At 29.9% G+C, this 20,815-nt stretch overlaps 1 protein-coding gene across 2 annotated transcripts in view; it reads right to left on the bottom strand.

Moving 5' to 3' along the window:
- Positions 1-100: 100 nt before the first annotated feature.
- Positions 101-20,815, bottom strand: part of LOC129984393 (PAX-interacting protein 1-like) — a 45,016-nt gene continuing 24,301 nt past the window's right edge. For both annotated transcript variants that reach the window (XM_056094274.1, XM_056094272.1), the window contains 13 exons: positions 13,834-13,929; positions 12,670-12,804; positions 11,053-11,174; positions 7,573-7,757; positions 6,664-6,707; positions 5,307-5,357; positions 5,157-5,212; positions 4,735-4,852; positions 4,411-4,579; positions 4,069-4,169; positions 3,584-3,715; positions 2,043-2,118; positions 101-289 (listed from right to left, as the gene is read on the bottom strand). In XM_056094274.1, the coding sequence (XP_055950249.1) occupies positions 210-289; positions 2,043-2,118; positions 3,584-3,715; positions 4,069-4,169; positions 4,411-4,579; positions 4,735-4,852; positions 5,157-5,212; positions 5,307-5,357; positions 6,664-6,707; positions 7,573-7,757; positions 11,053-11,174; positions 12,670-12,804; positions 13,834-13,929 (1,365 nt within the window). In that variant the 3' untranslated portion in view covers positions 101-209. The remainder of the gene's footprint in view (positions 290-2,042; positions 2,119-3,583; positions 3,716-4,068; positions 4,170-4,410; positions 4,580-4,734; positions 4,853-5,156; positions 5,213-5,306; positions 5,358-6,663; positions 6,708-7,572; positions 7,758-11,052; positions 11,175-12,669; positions 12,805-13,833; positions 13,930-20,815) is intronic.

The raw sequence follows: 20,815 nt of genomic DNA, 5'->3' as shown, positions 1-20,815 counted from the left end.
GAGTTGAAATAAAGGCATGTAAAATTAAATATTTATCTTAGAAATAAACTTTTATTCTAATTATATATAACAATACAAAAATAAAATTTTAAAATATATTTATTTTAGTAACTATCTGCAATTATAATAATGAATAATTATTGCACAACATATATATATATACAGCATGAAAATATGTTTTATGAAAAAAATAAATATAATCTGTAAATCTACAAAGTGTATACAAAGGAACTCAAGTCCAATTCCTGCCTTATACTGCCAGTTAGAATGAATTCTATATTCTGCACACCTGTAAGATTAGAAACATCAGGATACATTATATAAATAAAACTAAAATAGCAAAATTTCTATTCCCAACAGCAATCTAAACCACTGAATAATTTTTCTTTAACCCCAAATAAAAAACAAAATCTACATTTCCTTTATTTACAGTATACTCCCAACTATCCAGGCCTAGTTAACTTTCATCATAATTAAATGAAAAAAGCAAGGTGTTGCATTGGCAATATTGTTTATGCTTCCTGCATTTAAGTTAGGCATTACAGATTTTATGTCAAAAAGTTATTAGTTTTTAACTTACTTTTTCTGTAATAAATTCTTGAAGCATGCAGTGCTGTATATAAATTATACCTGTTCAGACCCTTCTGTTTTAACTCAACATGTTACCGGCAACCGTTTATGATTCACCGGGTTGCGTTCACATTATAAATGGAGGATTTAGTACTCAATAAGAAGTGAGAAAATATGTATTAAAATAGTATGCTTTGATATAAAAACTTTGTCTTCTGGTATTAGTGGGCAAGGAAATGAGTTCATAGAACTCCGGCCTATCGTTCCAGAGGCCGGATGCTCAGGAGTCTCTGTATTTGAAATAAATTAGCATAACTTAAGAGATTTATTATAATCTTTCAATCAGAATACAAGTCATGAAATACATTAGGAAAACTGATACTGACGTTACTGAAAACTGACGTTAGGCAACTGTTTATTTATCTAGGGTTGAATTATGAAGTATAAAGAAGATTTTAGTAAAGGTTTTATGACAATTAATTCAGACAATATTTTTTAATTATAAAGTTCTATAGCAAACAGCATAGTGCTATTCTCACCATGTTAAATAAGTTGGATTAAAACTTGGAAGAAAGATTTTTTTTTTTTTTACTGTTCAACATTGTTATGAAATTTCCTGTTACTTTGAATCTATTAAATAATTAAAACAAATAGTCAAGTTTTAAAATTTAGCTTCCCCTACTGAAAGACAGCTATTTTTATCATCCTTCAAAAATTAGTAACCACATATGATCTGGTGCTATAAATTTTGAAAAATAACAATTTAAAATCAATATTCTATATAAGCTATAAGTACTTCACAAGTTAAACTTTGGCTATTTTGAAATAGATCTCAAATTTGGAATGAAAATATTATTAGTCATGTAGATAACAAGAAATATTTTCAATTGCTTTGTTAATTCTGCCCTATCGGCTGTAAATAGTATTTAAACATAATATCTTTTAATAAAAATTTCCAATTTCATTTTGAGTATAAAAGATGCAGAACACTTTCAAAAAGCATTTGTATAGCTGTTTCACCATAAAATTTTTTTACATTTCTTTGGGCTGCTATCAAAAATTAAGTAGAATAATAATAAAAAAATGCATGTTTCTAAAAACTTTTTTGCTTATAAAAATGAAAGATAATTATCAGATAGATAAGCCTTGTTTCATTTTTGGGTAAACATAACAATCCAAATAACTTCTTCTCTTCACCAAAAATTTGTTAAAAGAAATTTAACAATAAAGGAAAGAAGTCTGCAATGTGCCTTAAAAATTGAAAAAGTGCTTTTTCAAGATACGGTTTAAAGATTTGGTGCAAAGGCCAATATGCCAATCTTAATGCACAATATATATATGTTTTAGTGAAGACTTAGAGGATGAGATAATTAAATATTTTTCATTAATGAAAAATATGGAAATAGTTTCATTCAAATCGAAACTCAATATATCAACTAGTGAATACAGTAAAAAAAAAAAAAAAAACTTACAGATTTTTTTTTCCATATACATTTTGCAGAGATGAAGATCATTATCACACGTGATGATGATAAACTTTCGCCCACTCTAAAATTATCAGTACATATATTAACAATTTAGTCTGATTATTGATAAAAATTATTCATACACAAGGCAAATTTGTTAGATTAAATGTATATATTAATTTCTTTGGTATAATGTAATATGTGGAAAGAGTAGTAAATGTTAAAACTTCATAACACAGTTCAGAAATTAACTTTACAGCTGAACCGTAACCTGATTGACTTTTCAATTAAATAAGATTTAAAAGTTTACTAAACAGAATATAATCAATTCTATCAAAATGTTTTGTAGATTTTTTGATGCAAATAAGATCTTATGGTGCAGAATGATATTTTCTTTAACATTATTATATGTCCATTATTCTAAATTAAGACAAACAAATCTTTACATAACACAAGTAAAAAATTATGGATAACATCAATAAATAAATTAAAGTAAAACAAGTCATAAAAATATTTTTTACCAATTTTAAATAAATATTCTCCCTTTGAAGTTATGGATTATTGAATAGTTTTATGCTATTGAAAAATTTTAATGTAAATTTGTCCAGTTTATGAAAAGGGAACTCATTTTGAAATCAATCATTTGGGTAAATGCAATATCTTTTTATACATAAATTTTTGCAATGTATGCATAAATATTTCATAGTATATTTGTTAACAGTTTAATTTCTTTTGTTTGTCTGATCTGTATCCCATTTAGAGCTATTTTTGAAACTAATCATGATCATAAGACAAGTAATTAATTTTATATAGAAGAGATGGTATATGTAAATAATGAGACTAAATTAGTAATTTTATTATTTAATTTGCTGAATTTCTCGACCAGTTGGTTCGTTGGGAAAATATGTTGCTAACTAGATTTCTTATGCTTAGTTGGATGTTCAGGATTCCCTTAAAGAAAAATATTGAAACATTAAATTGTGGCAGACACTAAAGTAATGCTAAGTAATTTTAGCACGTGTTCTGTTTTTTACATATATGAACCTTGTTTATGGAGTCAAGTTCCATTATGTTATAGTACTATTAAAAATATAACTCTCTATATAGTACTATAATTTTAATATTTATGTGATTTACATAAGCAGTTGAACAGTTTCCTCCTCCCTTTCTTTAATAATATGAGAAAATTGTGCAACTAAACATTTAATGAACAAAGAAAATAGTTGGAACTTCAATGATTAAAATGATGCAAAATAAATAAATAAAATAATAAAAAATTAAACTACTAAGTTCAGGAAAGATTTCTACAATATTTAAATTATTACCATTAAAAAGATAATTCTTTTAAATTTTAAAACAACATAAAAATTAGTTTTGAGAAATGACTTTTATGGGGAATTAACAAAAAAAAAAAAAAAAAAAGTTAAAATGCTCTGGGGTATACACCACACCTTCCATAATATATCTGTGCCGAATTTGGTAGATTTTTAATGGCTCCATCCTGTAATCTTTATTATTAGTAAAGATTTTATAAAAATAATAATTACTTGTTCAATAGATTTAATCTGTCTTAAAGTTGGGGCTTTTTTATATACAGGTATTCCACCACCAGCTTCAATGATGGCTTTAGTTATATCAGGCTTGGGAATTACACCAGCAGTAACAAAGAATATATAATCCTGTAATGTCAAAAGATTTATTAGTAACAAGTAAATAATAGTTTTTCTTTCTTTAAAAAAAAAAAAATGATTTTTTAATACTGTCAACCCCCACCCCCATTAAGTTTCAGTTAAAAGAATTTAAAAAGTTTTAATTGTTGTTATAGTAATTTAAAATGTTACATTTTATACTCAATAAATGTGTTAGGAATTTACAAGGAACATATAATTGTAAGACACTGGAATATAAGGAACAACTCTTAAATTTTTCATACTACTGACTATATAATGTCAGTAATACATAAGCAAGAAAAATATCAAATGATAATAATTAAAGACAAAAATGTAATTGTGAGTAGTAAAGATTATCATACTTTGAAAATTAGAGTTCTATCTGTTCTATTTAATACTGTCTCCATATTGAAACCATAAATCTTCTCACTTTCAGTGTCTCTTAATATATATTGTTTTTCATCTGAAATAAGTTAATTTTTGTTAAAAAATTTTTTTTACCAGATAATATATATTTTTTCCTTTTAAATAAAATTACTGAAAAGCAATTATTATTAAAATAATTAAAAACATATAATGCTTATATAAATAATATGTAACAACAATACTGAAATTGATGAAAAGCACTGAAGTTGGAGTCTTTATATATACACAAATTTTAATTAATTAGAAGTAACAAATTAAAAATGTATTGCCTCACTTACCCACAAACTGATTTTGCTTTTCACTTTCAGTAATCCAATTTGGTGTAATTACATATTTTACAACATGAATAGCACAAAGAAACTTCTGTGTGCGACTATAACGACTGGCAATGAGATGAGTGCATTCTGTTTCTGATTTTGCAATACAACCTCCAAGTTGTAACACCACCTAGTCAAATACGGCACATTTCATAGATAAATACAACTTTTTATCAAGATAAATAATTTATGAATTCATCCTTAAGGTCAGAATTATGAAATATTTCTTTAGATAAAGTTACATCATCAAATAAAAAGAAAGAATCACAAGAAAAACATATTTACCTTTGCTAAATCATTAACTTTTGTAACACCCGTAAATAGAACTCGAGGTTTATTTTCATTATCAGGTGGATTTTGAGTGGTAAGTGGAATGTTTTCCTCCAGGGGAGGGGATTCAACTCTAAGAAAAGGAGTAAGAGCAAGTTAAAGACTTCATAAAAATAAATTTAGCTATTATATAAATCTTATACAATAACGATAAAAGAAGTATTTTGCAGCAGTGTTTTTAATTTGAACATATTGTATTCTGAGTATTTCAAATGTAGTTATTTTGAATAAAGTTTTTCAAACCAAAATATACATTAAAATTAATTCATAAGCAAAATATTTTGTCCTTTCCCAACTATACTTACATTCTTTTAACTAGGGAACTCCTACAATAGTTGACAAATCAATACATTTAAGTTTTAAAAAAAGAAGATTACCTTATCCTCTTAGCTTCTGGTTCAATATTTTCTTCATTCTCTCTTTTCTTAGATTCCTTAAGAGGAGAAATGGAACATTATACAGGACAAAATGAAAAAAGCTGATTATTTTCTAATATACAAATATAAAACATATTATTATAAACTTACTTTTTCAGTACTAGCTACTGACTCTGGAGTTTTAGTTTCAATATTGTGCTTCTAAAAAATGGGGGGAAAAATCTTAGAAATAAAAGCATTATGTTTAATAAAATTAGAACTTGCAAATATCTTTTTAAATATTTAGTAGATAAGATCATTTATCAAATTCAAAGAAAGAAATCACAATTTTGCAAAAATTAGGATCTTTTTTTTCTAAAAAAAAAAAAAAAAAAAAAAAAAGGTTTTTAAAATTGTTAAGAAATATATAAATCAAAATTTAAATGCATTTCTTAAAAATTTTTAATTTTTTTTTTTTCATTTACTGACAAAAATATCCTGTTATTCTAAAATGATTTCAATGAATCTGCCCAGGATTTTTCTTAATTTTCCTATCTCAATTATGACATATACAACTAGTTATTAAAGGTAATATACGAATTAAATAAAGCTTTTCATTAAATTCAAATAAAAAGTAATGCCACTTATTAAAATTATTAACATTTACTTATCTTTAAATTGCTTAAATTTTATGGAGTTTTGTTTCATTCTAAAAACTTCTGTTTCCTTTCATAATTTAAATTTCATTTATAATTTTACATTATCAAAGAAAATAAAAATTCATTTATTATTGTTATGTTATTATGATGTAAATTATAGAGGAACCGATGAATTTCTTTACAAAAAGAGCTTTTATAAAGATTAAAAAGAAGCACATAAAAATATAGGTGACTGCAAAGATGCTAATTGAATTAAAGTTAAAGGGAAAAAAAAAAACTGATTTAATCAGATAAATGAAAAGAAGTATATGCTGATTTGGCATTGCATAAATGATTGCAATAAGAACAATAACACGAAAGTGTGTTCTGGGATATAACAAGGAACAGTTAAGAGAAAAAAATTACAGCTTTAGTTTATAATGAACAGAATAGATGGTGTACCAGTAGATTATCTTTGTTTTACGATTTATCTTTTTGCAATACTAATATATTTAGCCAAATTTCAGTTTTAAATCTAATATAATATTCCCAGTATTTAGCCCACACACAAGGGAAGATAAGAGTTCTAGAAGAGAGTATATTAAAGAATTAATTATCAATTTTTCTTTTTAACATAAGGTGAACTTTATATACTGTAACATATTTTATATTCTTTATTATCTAATAATTTATAAAACAGTCCCAAAATGATAAATGCTTTTTTTTTTCGCAAGAGAATTCTGAACTTCCCTTAGATATTATTATTATTATTACTTAATCATAGCTTACTTGACAAAATATTAATATACTTTTTATGCCAACAATTGAATTCATAAATAAATTAAAAAGATAAGTCAATAAAAATATTGAGGTAAATACAATCTACATACCTTAATCAATTCTTCAGTGATTTTAATGGGGACTTTCCAAGCAGCTACAAAAAAAGTAAAAGATTTAGGCATGACATGAAAAAAAATTCGACGCAGTCAGGAAAATAAGCTATATTAGATAATGTTAAATGATAATATAGATTTAAATTTTTATAATCAATAAAATAGCTTTTATGGCCTAAAATTCTCTATAAAATTTGACTTATAAATCCTATACCTTGCAAAATGAAATTCACAAAAAAGAAAACTGATCATAAAAAATATTCAGAATACAAAGTTGTATTAAGTTTTCTATATGATTTCAAAGTGTTTTTTCTTTACAACTATTGATTGCAATTTGTATCATAACAAAAAAGAATAGTTTACCAAATTTTGTTTTATTCTTCATAGAGTCTCAAAAGATGTTTAGAAGCAACCATGAGACCCAACATTTGATATACTTATCAAGAAATGTTGATATAATGTCTTTTCTCTCAATTAGAGGGTGATAATAAGGTAGCGACCACATTAGTATTAACAGAAACTAAAAGGTTCCTAAATGAAAAGCTTTTTAATTGATATATGGAATATATGAAGACAAAGGATTTGGAACTTTCTACTAATTTCAACATCTGTAATATTCTTTTAAAACCACATTAAGAATTATGTTCATATGACACACAAAGCAAGAAATCTGGATGAGTAATACCTCTCATAATCCTTCTCAAAAATGATATAATTCTAAACAGGCACTAATAAGTAAATAGAGCATTCAGTGGTATTATGATACAAAAAGCAATTGGAAGAAGTCATATTAAAATCTTATAAACTGCCACATCAAAAGGACTTATGAGACACTCTGTTTTGTTTATTGAGTATGATTTTTTAGATAAAGAAGTGTTAATATTATTTAAGCTTATAACAACTTACCCATAAGGTGGGGAGCAAGTGCATAGTCAATAGCAAAAGGATTTTCCATATCATATTGTTGATATTTGTGTGCCATGGATAGTCTCAAAGCATCAATCTGACCAAACATAAGATCATGAAGCCACTGAACATTCACAACAGGTATTCTCCATTCACGAGCCTTCTTCACTTTCTTACCTTCATTCCTAAAAATTAAAAAGCACAATTAAGTTAGAGCAACAAATGAAATAAAATTCTATTTCTAAAATATTAGCAAGTGAAAATTTTAGATTCATATTTACATAAATTTTAATATTATAAATGATTTATTTGAATTAAATAATTTTGAGAGTGAGACCCTACAGAAAACTGATAGAATTTCAAATAAACAGCAGCCTTGCTATATTTTCAAGCATTATTATATTTGGGAAATTCAGATACTTAAATCTGATAATGAAGCACATGCCTAAAGGCATTAAGACTGATTCGGGTCTTAATGTCTGTAGTAGTAACTGAATTTTGTAACATAGTTTGTGATACAATTTAGATTGGTACTGGTAGCTAGCTGGCACACCAAGTTTTATAAGAGAAACTCAGAGATAAAAATATAACAATTCATTCCATGGCTAAAAATGAAATGAGAGAGATTAAAACTGGATTCGACAGACAGAGTAACAGAAAGTTAAGCAATTTGCAAGCAGAGAAGAGGAGTAAAAAATAAAGCCATAAAACACAGATGATTTTGCTACTTGTAATAAGCTAAATTTTCTATCAAGATCTGTTGTATAATTGTTATGTGCAAGATATTCATATTATAAAGTAAAATAAGAGTTATTATTTCTTTTTGGTGATGTAAATATCCATATATTTAAATCAAGAATAAAGACCTTTCTTTCTACAATACCCTTTCATTGCAGAAAGTGCTCAAATTCCACAAACATACATATTTATATGTATTTTCTCCTTTGTAAAAAATATGTAAAAATAAGCACGTTTTTTTTATTATTATATTGACAATAGTAGAGGGGTAAACAATTCCAAGCAGAAAGAAAAGGGTAAAAACAGAGCCATAAAGTGCAGATGATTTTGCAAAGAATAAAAAGTGGGATTTGTCATTAGCAATAAGCTGAGTTTTCAATTCAAGATCTACTTAATTGCTGAGGGTAAGATTGATTGAAATGTGATGAAAATGGAATTTTTGGCAAAAAGGCCATTATCTCTTAATGCCCAAAAGATGCAATCAATAACAAAAACTTCAGAAATTGTACAAGAAAATGAAGATACCGTTAATCAGAAACAGCTTTTTGAATATAGGCTTTGGACGATGAAAAAGTCTGAAAATTAAAATCAAATTTTGCACAAAAGTTTGACCTACACAAGGTGAGGACATATCCAATATTTATTATTTTGAAAAATATGACTCAGTTTTTGAAGAAAAGTTTTCTGATAATAAGAAGCTGAATCTTCACAAGCAATCCACTTCAGTAATAGATGTTATTCCATTAATGCTTTTGTGAGTAAGCCTGGCTTTTCATACCAATTTATAAGAGTATGCCCTGGACTCTACTTCAAGCATATTTATTAATCAAAATTTTCCAGGACTAGAATTTTGCAAGCTAATCTGGAAATGACCCTTGAAAATTATATTGTTAAGCATTTAAAACCAAATAGCAAAAGTAAACTTTTTTCTGTGACTGAAAGTTCATCAAGAGCCTGATAAACTTCCAATGCTTCCACCATAAAAAAATGAAATAGATGGAATGAATTCTATAAACAAAAAATAGAACCTGTGTAAGATATTCATATTTGATAGGATAACAACTATTATTTTGGTGAAGTTATAAATACCCATATATTTAACTAAGAATTAAAATTATTATCAACCTTTCACTGCAAAAAACAACAACAACCAAAATTTCATACTATATATATATAATTTTTTGAAACATATAATAATACATACACCTTTAAAAAAATTGCATTAATAAAGTGAAGATTGCATAATTAAAGTCATATCCGACTCTATGAATTCATAAATAAAAGAGAATCATATGAAAGGAAAGATTTCTCAAATTCAGAATAATTTATTTCTGCAAGAACTCAATAAATTTTCATTACAATCTCTTAGAAAATACTTTATTTAAAAAATGATATAAGGTTGGTTAATTTTTTTTATTTCAAAAAGAAAGTAACTATCCAACTTATAACTTTAAAAGATTCAAATAACTGAAGAGAAAGCAGGATGTAACTGGAAAATTAAAATTACAAGAACAGTTTTACTTAAATTCATAACAAATGAGATTCATACCCTGTTTTAACAAATTCTAAAATAATCTAATAATCAATTACCCCCTCCCCCATTCATTTATTTATTACAAGTAGGAATAGAGATTAGAGCTATTAACAATGCAATCCATAAATTATACCTTATTGTTAAAAATTCTTGCATCTGAATATCATGCTACAATATATAATAGGTAATTGTCACTGAAGTCATCTTAAGTCCTTTGAAAGGTCAAATCTGCCCTTTTTATTTCCGTTTTCAGTTCCCAAGAGAATTAAATTTAAATATATGTAATAAAATTCATAATTATTGAAATTCTTCAGATTTGAAATATTTAATTGAATATGAAAAAGAATGAATTTTCTTCATTAAAATCTTCTTTCTAAGAGACAAAAATTGGATCGAAATATCTAGTTGACTGAAGTGTTACACTGTATTTTCTTAAGAATAACTTCTATTCAAATTACTTTAAAAATGGAATACTTAATGCTTAAATACAGAACTATTTTTAAAATATAACTATTCAGAATAACAGGCAATATTCTTTTAAGCGAATATAATTTTTTTTTAAATTCATAAATAAAATTGATATCTAATATGGGAAAAAAAAATTTGGTGATACTGAAATAATATAAAAATTTGCATTCTATATAGATTTAAATTTTATTTCAGTATTCTGTAATCAAAATTTATATTCACAAGTGAGAAAATTTATTGGATAAGGAATTATGAGAAATTAAAATGACCAAAGTTAAGCATAAATTAAATTTAGTGATAAAACTGTTAATACGTTTAATATGGCACATTTAAAGCAAGTAAATCAAGCATTTAATTCCAGTAAACAAAATTATTTTCTTTTCATACCAGATTAAAAACAGATTTCAGATCTAAAAGTTCAATACTATTTCTCCATTAAATAAAACCCTTTCAATTCCAGGGACAAGTTTAAAGATAGCTTAACCATGTAATTAGGATATCAGTACTATTAATACATAAAACTGCATCTATGAAAAAAATCTAAATTTTCGAATTATATGTTCAATTTATTAATGAAGTTAAAAATCTGAATTAGAAATTTCTGAACAAGAGAAATTATATAGATAGTAAGAAATACAGCAACAACAGTAAAAACTATCACCTAAAATTTTTAAATATTAGTTACCTTTCAGCAAGAAAATTACAAGAGAAATCATTAATAAACATAAGCAAAAACTTACTTCCTGCAAATAATAACTGTATTGTGACTAGTCATATAATTGGTATATTTGGCACCCAAGATGGTAATAATATGTTTCAGTGCTATCCTTTCCTCGTTTTCAAAATTAGTAATAGTAATTATCTGAGAAAGAAAAAACACATTTTATCAAAAACATTAACAACAACAACAAAAAAAAAAAAGCTTTTCTTTCTCACATATAACTCAGATTCATTGCATGAATTTTTAATTTTTTTTTAAGTAGATTTGCTTTTCTAATTTTTTAAAAAAAATCTTTGAATAGAAAATGCTTTTAACTACATGTACATATAAATAAAAAAAAAAGCAGACATGTAAGTATGCATGACATAAGTATGTAAGTAAGAACTGTTCATGCAGACATGTATGAACAGTTCTTGATTATTCAACATTTAAAAGAAAAGACATAGAAACTTTTTTCATGCAGAAAACAAAATAATTGATGAATTTTATTTAAAAAAATAATAAGCATTTTATAAGAACTTTTAGAGTAAAAATAAGAACTAATATCAATACTGATGTCACTCTTTGCATTCTGAAGTTATGTTTACTTGCACAGCTGACAGATGGATAAATTTCTTGCAAATGGATTTCATTTAAAATTTAATAGCAATTGCGAATTCAACATTAAGACAACAAACCAAATTGCATCTTTCTAGTTTAAAGCATTGAGTTACCATGTTCACAGACAGGTATAAATCCGAAAATGAGTTTATCGAAGGTTGAACCGTAAAGAATGGGGAAAATCTTGAGTTTGAATTTCTTTGATATTACAGTTTCTCTCTCCCTGAAAACTCACGAAGGTAAAAAAGAAATTTTACTGACATTAATTTAATTTCGACATGCTATGGCACAAATAACAAATGACCTGCAAGTAATTTCAGAGCATCATAAACATTTCACATTTTGAGGCTACGGACCATTCAGTGTATTCATTTTTGAAAGACCACAGTAAGTTAAACACACATTTTGCTGGCATGTTATTAAAAATATTCAACACCTTTGTACAAAAAAAGGTGTAGAATTTATTTGCAGTAAAAATATTTACATAATTCATTCATGGTAATTTACTAAATGATGGTATATAATTAACATATGCTCGACAAACAAGCAATTATGTGTAGAAAAGCAACAATGAGCTTAAGTTACTGCTAAATCTCACCAAGTTTCACCTAGATTTTCTAGTCAGAAAAATCAAGTTGATAAAAAAGGTATATTTTACCCTTCATCAGTAATTCCCTAAACAAAGATAAAAACCCTTTCCATTGAGTTCTGGATTCAATGAGACACCACAAATATAACTTGATAAATCTAGAGAGGTTGTGTGATTAGGTGAAATACCACCTCCCCCATCACAAAGAAAAAAAGATCTAGACTAAAAAATAAGTACTTAGAATGTTGTTATATAAGAACCATTAAAAATAAGATTTTAAGGACCTTTAAAGATATTATATATACTAGACAAATTAAAAAAAAAAATTTTAAAAAGGGGCGGGGACTAGTTTTAAAACAGATCTAATACAGAGTTATAAAATGTAGTTTGCAGAAAGTTTCTAAAGTTACACATAATCTACTTCAAATTTAATAAAAACCTCATTACCTGATCTTTACAAGGCTTATCATCAGAAAATGGAGTAGGGAGGTGATGAGCAAGCCAAGGGTGTTTCAACTTCTTTTTCTCTAAAACATCATTTAACCAATGAGCAGTTATGCAACGTTTGCCTTCTCTTATAGCCTGAAAAATAAATTAAAATATAATACAAGAAGATTTAATTTAGTTAGATTAAAGCCCCCTTTTGAAGTTATATAAGAACTGTTTTGCAAAGACTTTTATAATTTTCAATCAAGATAAATAATTTTCCAGAATATATAATTTGAAGAAACTTTGACACTGACAGATTCATCATGTTGCAGGAATCATTTTTTAGCAATATAATAGATTTTATGAAAAATCCTGGAAACAGTAACCATATGTTTCCAATGATACTAGGCTACTTCAATCCATAGCATATGAAGGAGAACTAAAAGTCTATTTCATTACAACAAAGAAAAGCACTGCAAGAATTAGAAACTATATTAAAAAGAAAAAAAATCTTTTAATTATATGTCAAAATTAGGGGCAAAATCACAATAATCATACTGCAGTAATTAAAATTGTAATTTTAAGACAGTAAAAAAATATTTTTTATGAGATTATTTATTAAGTTATAATAAAAAAGAATGATAAGTTAAATTTTTAAATAAAAAAAATTAATTGAAAATTCAAAAGTACATACCATTATCTTCCAAAATATATGTGTTCAAAATATGGTAGCTTTAAGCCCAAAGGACTAAATGCAGATTTCTGTATGATTGGCACATTTTTATAAATAAATAAAAAAAAAATAGCTTCAATTGTTATAAAAAAAATTGATGCTATTTTATATATACCATATAAAATAGCTATATTATATATATTTTATTGATACTGATTATTATAAAAAAAAAGAAAACATGATGTTTGAAATAAAAAATAGAGAGAATCACAGAAAAAAATAAAATAAGACTTTTGGCTTCCTGAAAATATTTTAATCAAATTAAAGATTAATATAATTTGATATTCTTACTTGATTGTTGGGAAAACAAAGCAACTCAATGCTCATTACTTTTTACATAAAAAGACAAAAATAAACCTCTTATTGTACTATGAATTTGTGCAAGTATAATTAGATAGACTGAAAGTCTCAATTATCTTGAACTTTTTTGATATAAAAATTATATTTACCTGTTGGACAACTAACGATTTTGTATTTTCACAAATTACATGAGTGCACTTGCTACTGTACGAGCTTTCTACTTGGCCACCATGTTTTTCAATGATCTGAAAAGGAATTTCAATTTAATGAAATACTTTGTACTTAGATTGATTTTCATGAAACATCAAAAATAACAAATCATTACTAAACAAGCAACACTATTAATCTCATTTTTTCGCCCATAAACAACAGCAATTATATGATTACTTTCCCTTCCCATGTATGGTATGAAAAAAATCATGTGTTCATATTAGATCTTTTTGACGGATAGGGGGGAAGAACTCAGAAATATCTGTTATTTGCAGTAAAAAATTCAATCTTTTCTTCCATTTGTAAAATTAAGGAAATTAAAATATTTGGTATTGTTTTTTTTCAACAATATATAATTAATAGAATTCCCATCTAATTTATATCAAACAATGCAGAAGGTAGCCAGTTTAAAATTTTATTTAAACAAAGATACTATTGGTTCCCAGATCATGAATTTACTTCAGGCTTTAATGGAACAGTTCTTGTTTAGAAGAAATCTAGCATCACAAACATTCAAATATAATCAAAACATTTCTTTCTAAACTACAGATGTGTGAGGCCACAATAGTTACATGTCATTTAACCTGATCTAAAACTTTTTCCTGAGTAATGCCCAATTTGGACATCAAAAAAGAATGTCTTTCCTTCACAGCCATTTTAAATGAATTATTACTTTTAGTATTTATTTTCTTCAGAAAATAAAAGAGTAAAATTTCAGTGTTTTCAAGGTACGATATCTAAATTGCTTTTAAGTAAAGAGAGAAAGGAAGGAAAAAAAATTATGGATAGGTAAAAACCCCTGTAAAACCAACAGATGAAAGATTAAGATACATGCCAGTTAAAGCCTATAATGCAAATTTAATATCAATTTAATAAAATAAAGATACAGATTTCTTTATTGCTTAATGTTTGAATAAAGAACAAAGTTTAAATCAGTCTACACTTGCCCAGGGGTGTTTGTGGGACCCCAAAAAATCCCCGGAAACTTTTACGGACTTACTACCGACATTTTGCAGTTTCGAGAAGGGGGGGGGGAGAGAAATGAAAAATTACGATTATTAAGTATTGAATGACCTAATTATAAAAGTTCAATGAATTACTTTTTTTGCAAAATTAATAACCATTAATTTTGCAAAATTAAGACCTTTGAACCCAGGTCACGTGATCGCACATCTGGTCGAACGAAGTCTCTCCCTTTTTTTTCTGCCGCGCCTACTTGCCGAAAAGAATCCAGAAGAGAATGTCCGAGAACCGGGGGAATGAGTCATAACTCGCAATAAGGAAAGAACAAAAAAGAAGTTTTTTCCCCCCTTTTCACGCATTATCACTGCCTTTGGAGAAAGAAAGGAAAAATTTTCACCACACACACTGACCTTGCGCTTTCTGCTTTCAAAGCAAACAAAATTACCCAGATCAAAATAAATAATTCATTATTATTCCTACTTCCTTTTGAACGACGATCCCCGGAATTTCCGGGTATCGAAGTTCAAAATCCCCGGAATTCCGGGGTTTCCCCGGAGCACAAACACCCCTGCTTGCCGATAGAATCATAAACTGAAATAAAATGATGTCTATAATTTAATATCCACAATATTATCAGTATTGTAAACAATGTCCGTAAAAATATCGTTGCGGACGCCTTTTCTATTACAATTCACTCAAATGATCAAAAGATCTCCAGATGAGTGATATACTCACGGAAAAGTGTATTAATCAGTGTTCTTAAATGCAATTAACGACCCTGATTGCATATCACAGTTCTTTATTAACGGACAAACACATTCAAAACAAACTACACTATTTACAAGATGTTGCCATACAGTACAAGCAAAATCAAAACAAAACAAATAATTCTTAGGTTATAGGTGGACGGTTTGTATTCAGACATTGAAAATAATATTGCACAATCTTAAATTGAACACATACATAAGACAAAAAAATAAAAAAAAAGTGAAATATTTTACATGTTACATACTCCCACCTTGCAAAGTGAAGGGTTACAAACTGAACTTTGCAATATAAACAAATTGAAATTTATAATACTTAATTCCTCGTGAAATCTGTAAAATTCAAAGGAGTTCACAAGTCCAATTTACGAGGAACTTTTATGGTCCTTCCTAATCTGGTTTTGGTATGGTGTATCTCCTCAGAAATATCAGTCCTTTCAACAGGAGAATTGGGAACAGGGTCAGCAGGTAAATCAGGAACATGATCAGCAAGTGAATCAGGAACATGATCAGTAGGTGAATCAGGAACATGGTCAGTAGGTAAATCAGGAGTTTTCTCAACAGATAAGCCACTTTTTCCTGAGGCCTTCAAAACATCAATTTCAGTTTTTGCTGACACTTCCAATGGATAAAGCCTTTGGAAGGGACGGAACCTCTCACCATGGGAGGTTCTAATTCTCGCTACTCTAGGGACACCATCTTTGCCAGGATAAACCTCCAAGATAACACCAAGAGGCCAGTCAATGCGTCGAATATTGTCATGACCAATCAGTACAACATCGCCCACTTCTAAAACATCACTTTTCCTTGTCCCTCTGTGGACCAGAAGAGCAAGATATTCATTTCTAAATCTTTGTCTAAGATCTTCACGCAACTTCTGCAAATATTTGGTGCGCTTTACCAACGAAGATCGATCTACTTTATCTAAATCTGGCGTTTCATAGTTGCTGTTTCCGTGAATAAACATTGATGGGGTCAAAGGTAGCAATTCATTTGGATCATCTTGTATGTATGTCAACGGTCTAGCATTGATTATGGACTCACAGTCACATAAGATGGTTAGGAGTTCTTCATAATTTATAATAGATTTTCCTAACACTCGACGTAAAAGCTCTTTGAGCATTCTCACAATACGCTCCCACCATCCACCCCACCAGGCTGCTGTGGGCGGGATAAATTTCCAAGTGATTTTCTGAGCAGTTGAGTACACAGAAATTTTATCCCAATCTAATGCTCGCAATGCATTATTTGTCCCTACGAAATTAGTACCGTTGTCACTGTAAAGTACTGAAATCCTGCCTCTTCTTGCAATGAACCGTCTTAAGGCTTGAATAAAAGTATCAGTAGTGAGTGATCGGACTAATTCAAAATGCACTGCTCTGTAGACAGCACAAGTAAATAAAACAATCCAGGCCTTTCCTTTCGACTTAAGATAAAGAGGACCTGCATAGTCTACACCTGTTACTTCAAATACCTTTGTCTGAGTAACTCTATCTTTAGGCAGTGGAGCGAAGGGCACTTCAAAATGTTTAGCTTTATAACGCTTGCAAATCACACACTCAGAAAGAACCTTCTTTACTAATCTTTTGGCTCTAATTATCCAAAATTTCTCTCTAAGCCGGGCGAGTAATATTGAAGAGCCTGCATGCATCGCTTTTATATGCTCCTCTCGAATTAATTTTATTACAACATCATTGGCAGGTAAGAGAATTGGAAACTTGAAACCTTCCTTCTCACAACTGTCTGCTAGTTTGGTTCTTATTCTCAGAAGCCCATCTTCATCTTTAAATGCTTGCATTTTAGCAAGGAGTTTCTCATCCTGAAAGGCATTTGACTGCATGGACTTGAAACACAAAATCTCTGCTTGTCTGAATTCTTCATAGACTAAGTTTCCTTTTAGCTTGGTTGCATTTGAAACGTTATGAATAAAACGTAGAATCCATGCCACTACTCTGATGTTTATACTATAGGTGGAAAAATATTCACTCTTTATAACGGTTGTTTGAATATTCACCAGAGAGGTCACGATAGCTCTTCTCTCTTTATTGACTTTTTCCTCATTGACATCTACTACCACATCACTAACAGGCCATTCATGAGACGAAAGGTACAACCAACTGGGACCTTCCCACCATTTCGAACTGCAAAGCTGCTTCGCTGAACACCCTCTACTCGGACAGTCCGCTGGATTCAGTGATCCGGGAACGTGTCTCCAGGCTTTGACTGGTGTCAGCTTTCGAATTTCTTGAACACGGTTGTAAACAAATACACCCCACGGTTCTTCTCTCTTCAACCAAGCCAGCACAGTAGTAGAGTCTGTCCAGAAATAAACATTGTCTGTTGGAAACTCTTTCAAGACAGTGGAAGAAAGACGAGCAGATATAGCAGCACCAAGAAGTTCCAGCCTTGCAATAGTTGTTTCCTTTTTTCCACAAGGTGCAATTCTAGTTTTACTCTGCACCAGTTGTATGTGTACAGAGTTTCCACTATCAACTCGTAGGAAAACAACCGCAGAATAGGCTAGTTTGCTCGCGTCGCAAAAAAAATGCAATGAAATATTCTCAAATCCACTATCACAGTGTAACCATCTTGGTACTCTAACATGCTTCAAATATTCCAGCTCCATTAGCCACTTCAGAAATTCTTGACGTGTTTTTAGATCTACTTCTTCATCCCAACCGATTTTAGATTTCCACAAATTTTGTAGCCAGAGTTTTGGTAGTAGCAACACTGGACTAGTAATCCCCAAGGGATCAAACACTTTGTGGGAAGCAGCAAGAATATTTCTTTTCGTGATAACCTCTTCCATTAGTTCTCTCAAATCCGGAATATTTATTGAAAGAGTATCACAATGTCTGTCCCAAATCGTTCCCAGGATGATTGTAGGACTTGTTATTGGATCAGATGGGCTAGAGTGCTCCCACCCTCGTAAGTCGAATTTTCTTTCAACCATGATCTCCGTGGCTACATCAATAAATCGTTCTAGCTCCGACTGGGTTTTGACGCTTGCTAAACAATTGTCCACGTAAAAGCTGTTCATCAACTTTTGAATAATGCACTCAGGGTATCTTCCACGGCCTTGCTGCGCTTCTTCCAACTTTCTCTCCAAGTGGTATTGGATTGTTGACCCAAGCAAGAAAGGGCTGCTGGAAACACCAAACACCACTCGGCAATGTATGAGTTCTCCTTCTTCACTGTGCCACAAAAATCGCAGGAAATTTCGATCCTCCTTATATAGACTTATTTGTAAGAAGGCCTTCCGTATATCAGCCGAAATGCCAAACCTATACAGTCGAAACCTTGTTAACATGGAAGGGATCAATTCAATCAAGTTTAATCCCTTTTCCAAACAGTCATTGAGGCTGACCGCTCCCTTTTGTTTTGATGAAGCGTTAAAGACGGGCCTAATTTTCGTAGTGCTGTTTGGCTTCACCACATGTCGATGGGGCAGATAGTGACAAGCAGACTTTATTTCCTCCTGGGGAACTTCTTCAATTATGCCTTCTCGTTCCCATTCTTTAAAGACATCACCGTATTCTTGAAATAAGTTTTCCTTCTTCAGCTTATGGGTTGTCACTTGCAACCCTTTGAGTGCCAAATTGAAGTTGTCTGGAAGAGGCAAATGACCGTCAAGCCAAGGTAGGGAGACAAGGAATCGCTCTTCTTCATCGACCTTGACAGTTCTTAAGAAGTGCTCCATCGACGCTTTATGAAGCTCCTCTTTGGTTTTTTGTTCTGAAGGATCTTGGATCCCCAAGGAATCTAATCTCCATAATTGGGCGATATCCATCTCTTTCACAAATAGGGAGGCCACCAGCATAGCATTGCATGTTGACATCTCATTCTTAGGAACTTTACCTGACAGAGTCCAGCCAAGTAGTGTCTCCATGGCAACAAGCCCACAGGATAGAACTCTACGCTGGCCAGTCATGAGCTTCCCTATCACATCTGAACCAAGAAGCACTTGAACAGATTGTGGCTCCTCCCCTACATCTGATAGCCTGATCTTCATCTCACGGAGCTCTGTAATCCATGAACCTGGAGTGACTGATGAAATTTTGTCACATATAGATGGCTGGTCTAATGCTTCCAGGTTGCATGTAACACTGTTGTCTTGATTTCTCAGTTTTATCCTATAGCAATTATGTTCGCACTTGTCAGATTTAATGCCTCCAAACAATGAGTGCATCAGAATTTCCTTTCTGAGTGGGATATATCCCATTTTCTCAACAACATTCTTTAATACATAAGTCTTTTGTGACCCAGAATCTAGAATTGCCCTAACTGGGATTTCTTTGTTACCACACACCATTTTTAATTTCAACGTTTGGAGGAACACCCTGGGACTAGAAGTGTTGTTGGCCATATTAATTTCAACATTTGGACTCTTATTCTCACTCTTGAATGAATCTTGATTCTTAGCCTCTAGAGACTCACACATAAGTGGGACATGCTTTTTCCCACATATTACACATCTTAAAAATGCCTTACAGGAACGAGATGTATGCTTTGGTGTTAAGCAAGCAAAACAACATTGCTTCTCTCTTAAAATATTATACCTTTCAGCCAAACTCATCTTCTGAGCTTGAAAACAGTCTGGGCTCGAGTGTTTCCCAGTACAGAAAACACATTCTTTCTTCACTTCTTTTGAAGCTGTAGTAAATAAATTGGCAGCTGTAGGTACCTTTTTCATTGGAAAATCTCTTACTTTTTTCTTAAAAGATTGGCGATTTTCATCTGCACCCAAGCCAAAACCAGCCATAGCCAAATTAATTCTTTCTTCGCCCTCCGTTTCTGCTTTAAGAAAAGTCATCAAGTTGGTTAAACGGTCTTTAGCATCAGTTGAGACTGCTGAAGAAGCACTTCTATTCCATGCTTTCAAAAAGTCCTCTTGAAAACAAGACTCCACCATGGGATAAAGAATTGAAGCACATTTATCAGTAGTCACTCCTAAAGTCTCTAAGGCTCTCAAATAAGATTCGAGTTTATCATAGAGAGATGTCATCGATATTTTCTCATGTTTCTGAACTGAGATTATCAGCTTTAATAATTCCCGAACATAAACTTCTACTAATAGTTCATCTCTCCCAAATCGTGCTTTTAAACTTTCAACTGCTTTGGCATAATTGGCTGCTGTTGCCGGGAAGCTTTCTACTACTTCTCGGGCTCGTGATCCATTTACAGTAGCTTGCAC

Source organism: Argiope bruennichi, chromosome 9, assembly GCF_947563725.1.
Source record: "Argiope bruennichi chromosome 9, qqArgBrue1.1, whole genome shotgun sequence".
Taxonomy (NCBI): domain Eukaryota; kingdom Metazoa; phylum Arthropoda; class Arachnida; order Araneae; family Araneidae; genus Argiope; species Argiope bruennichi.
Note: the sequence above shows the minus strand (reverse complement) of the source record. Positions and strands in the feature narration are given on the sequence as shown.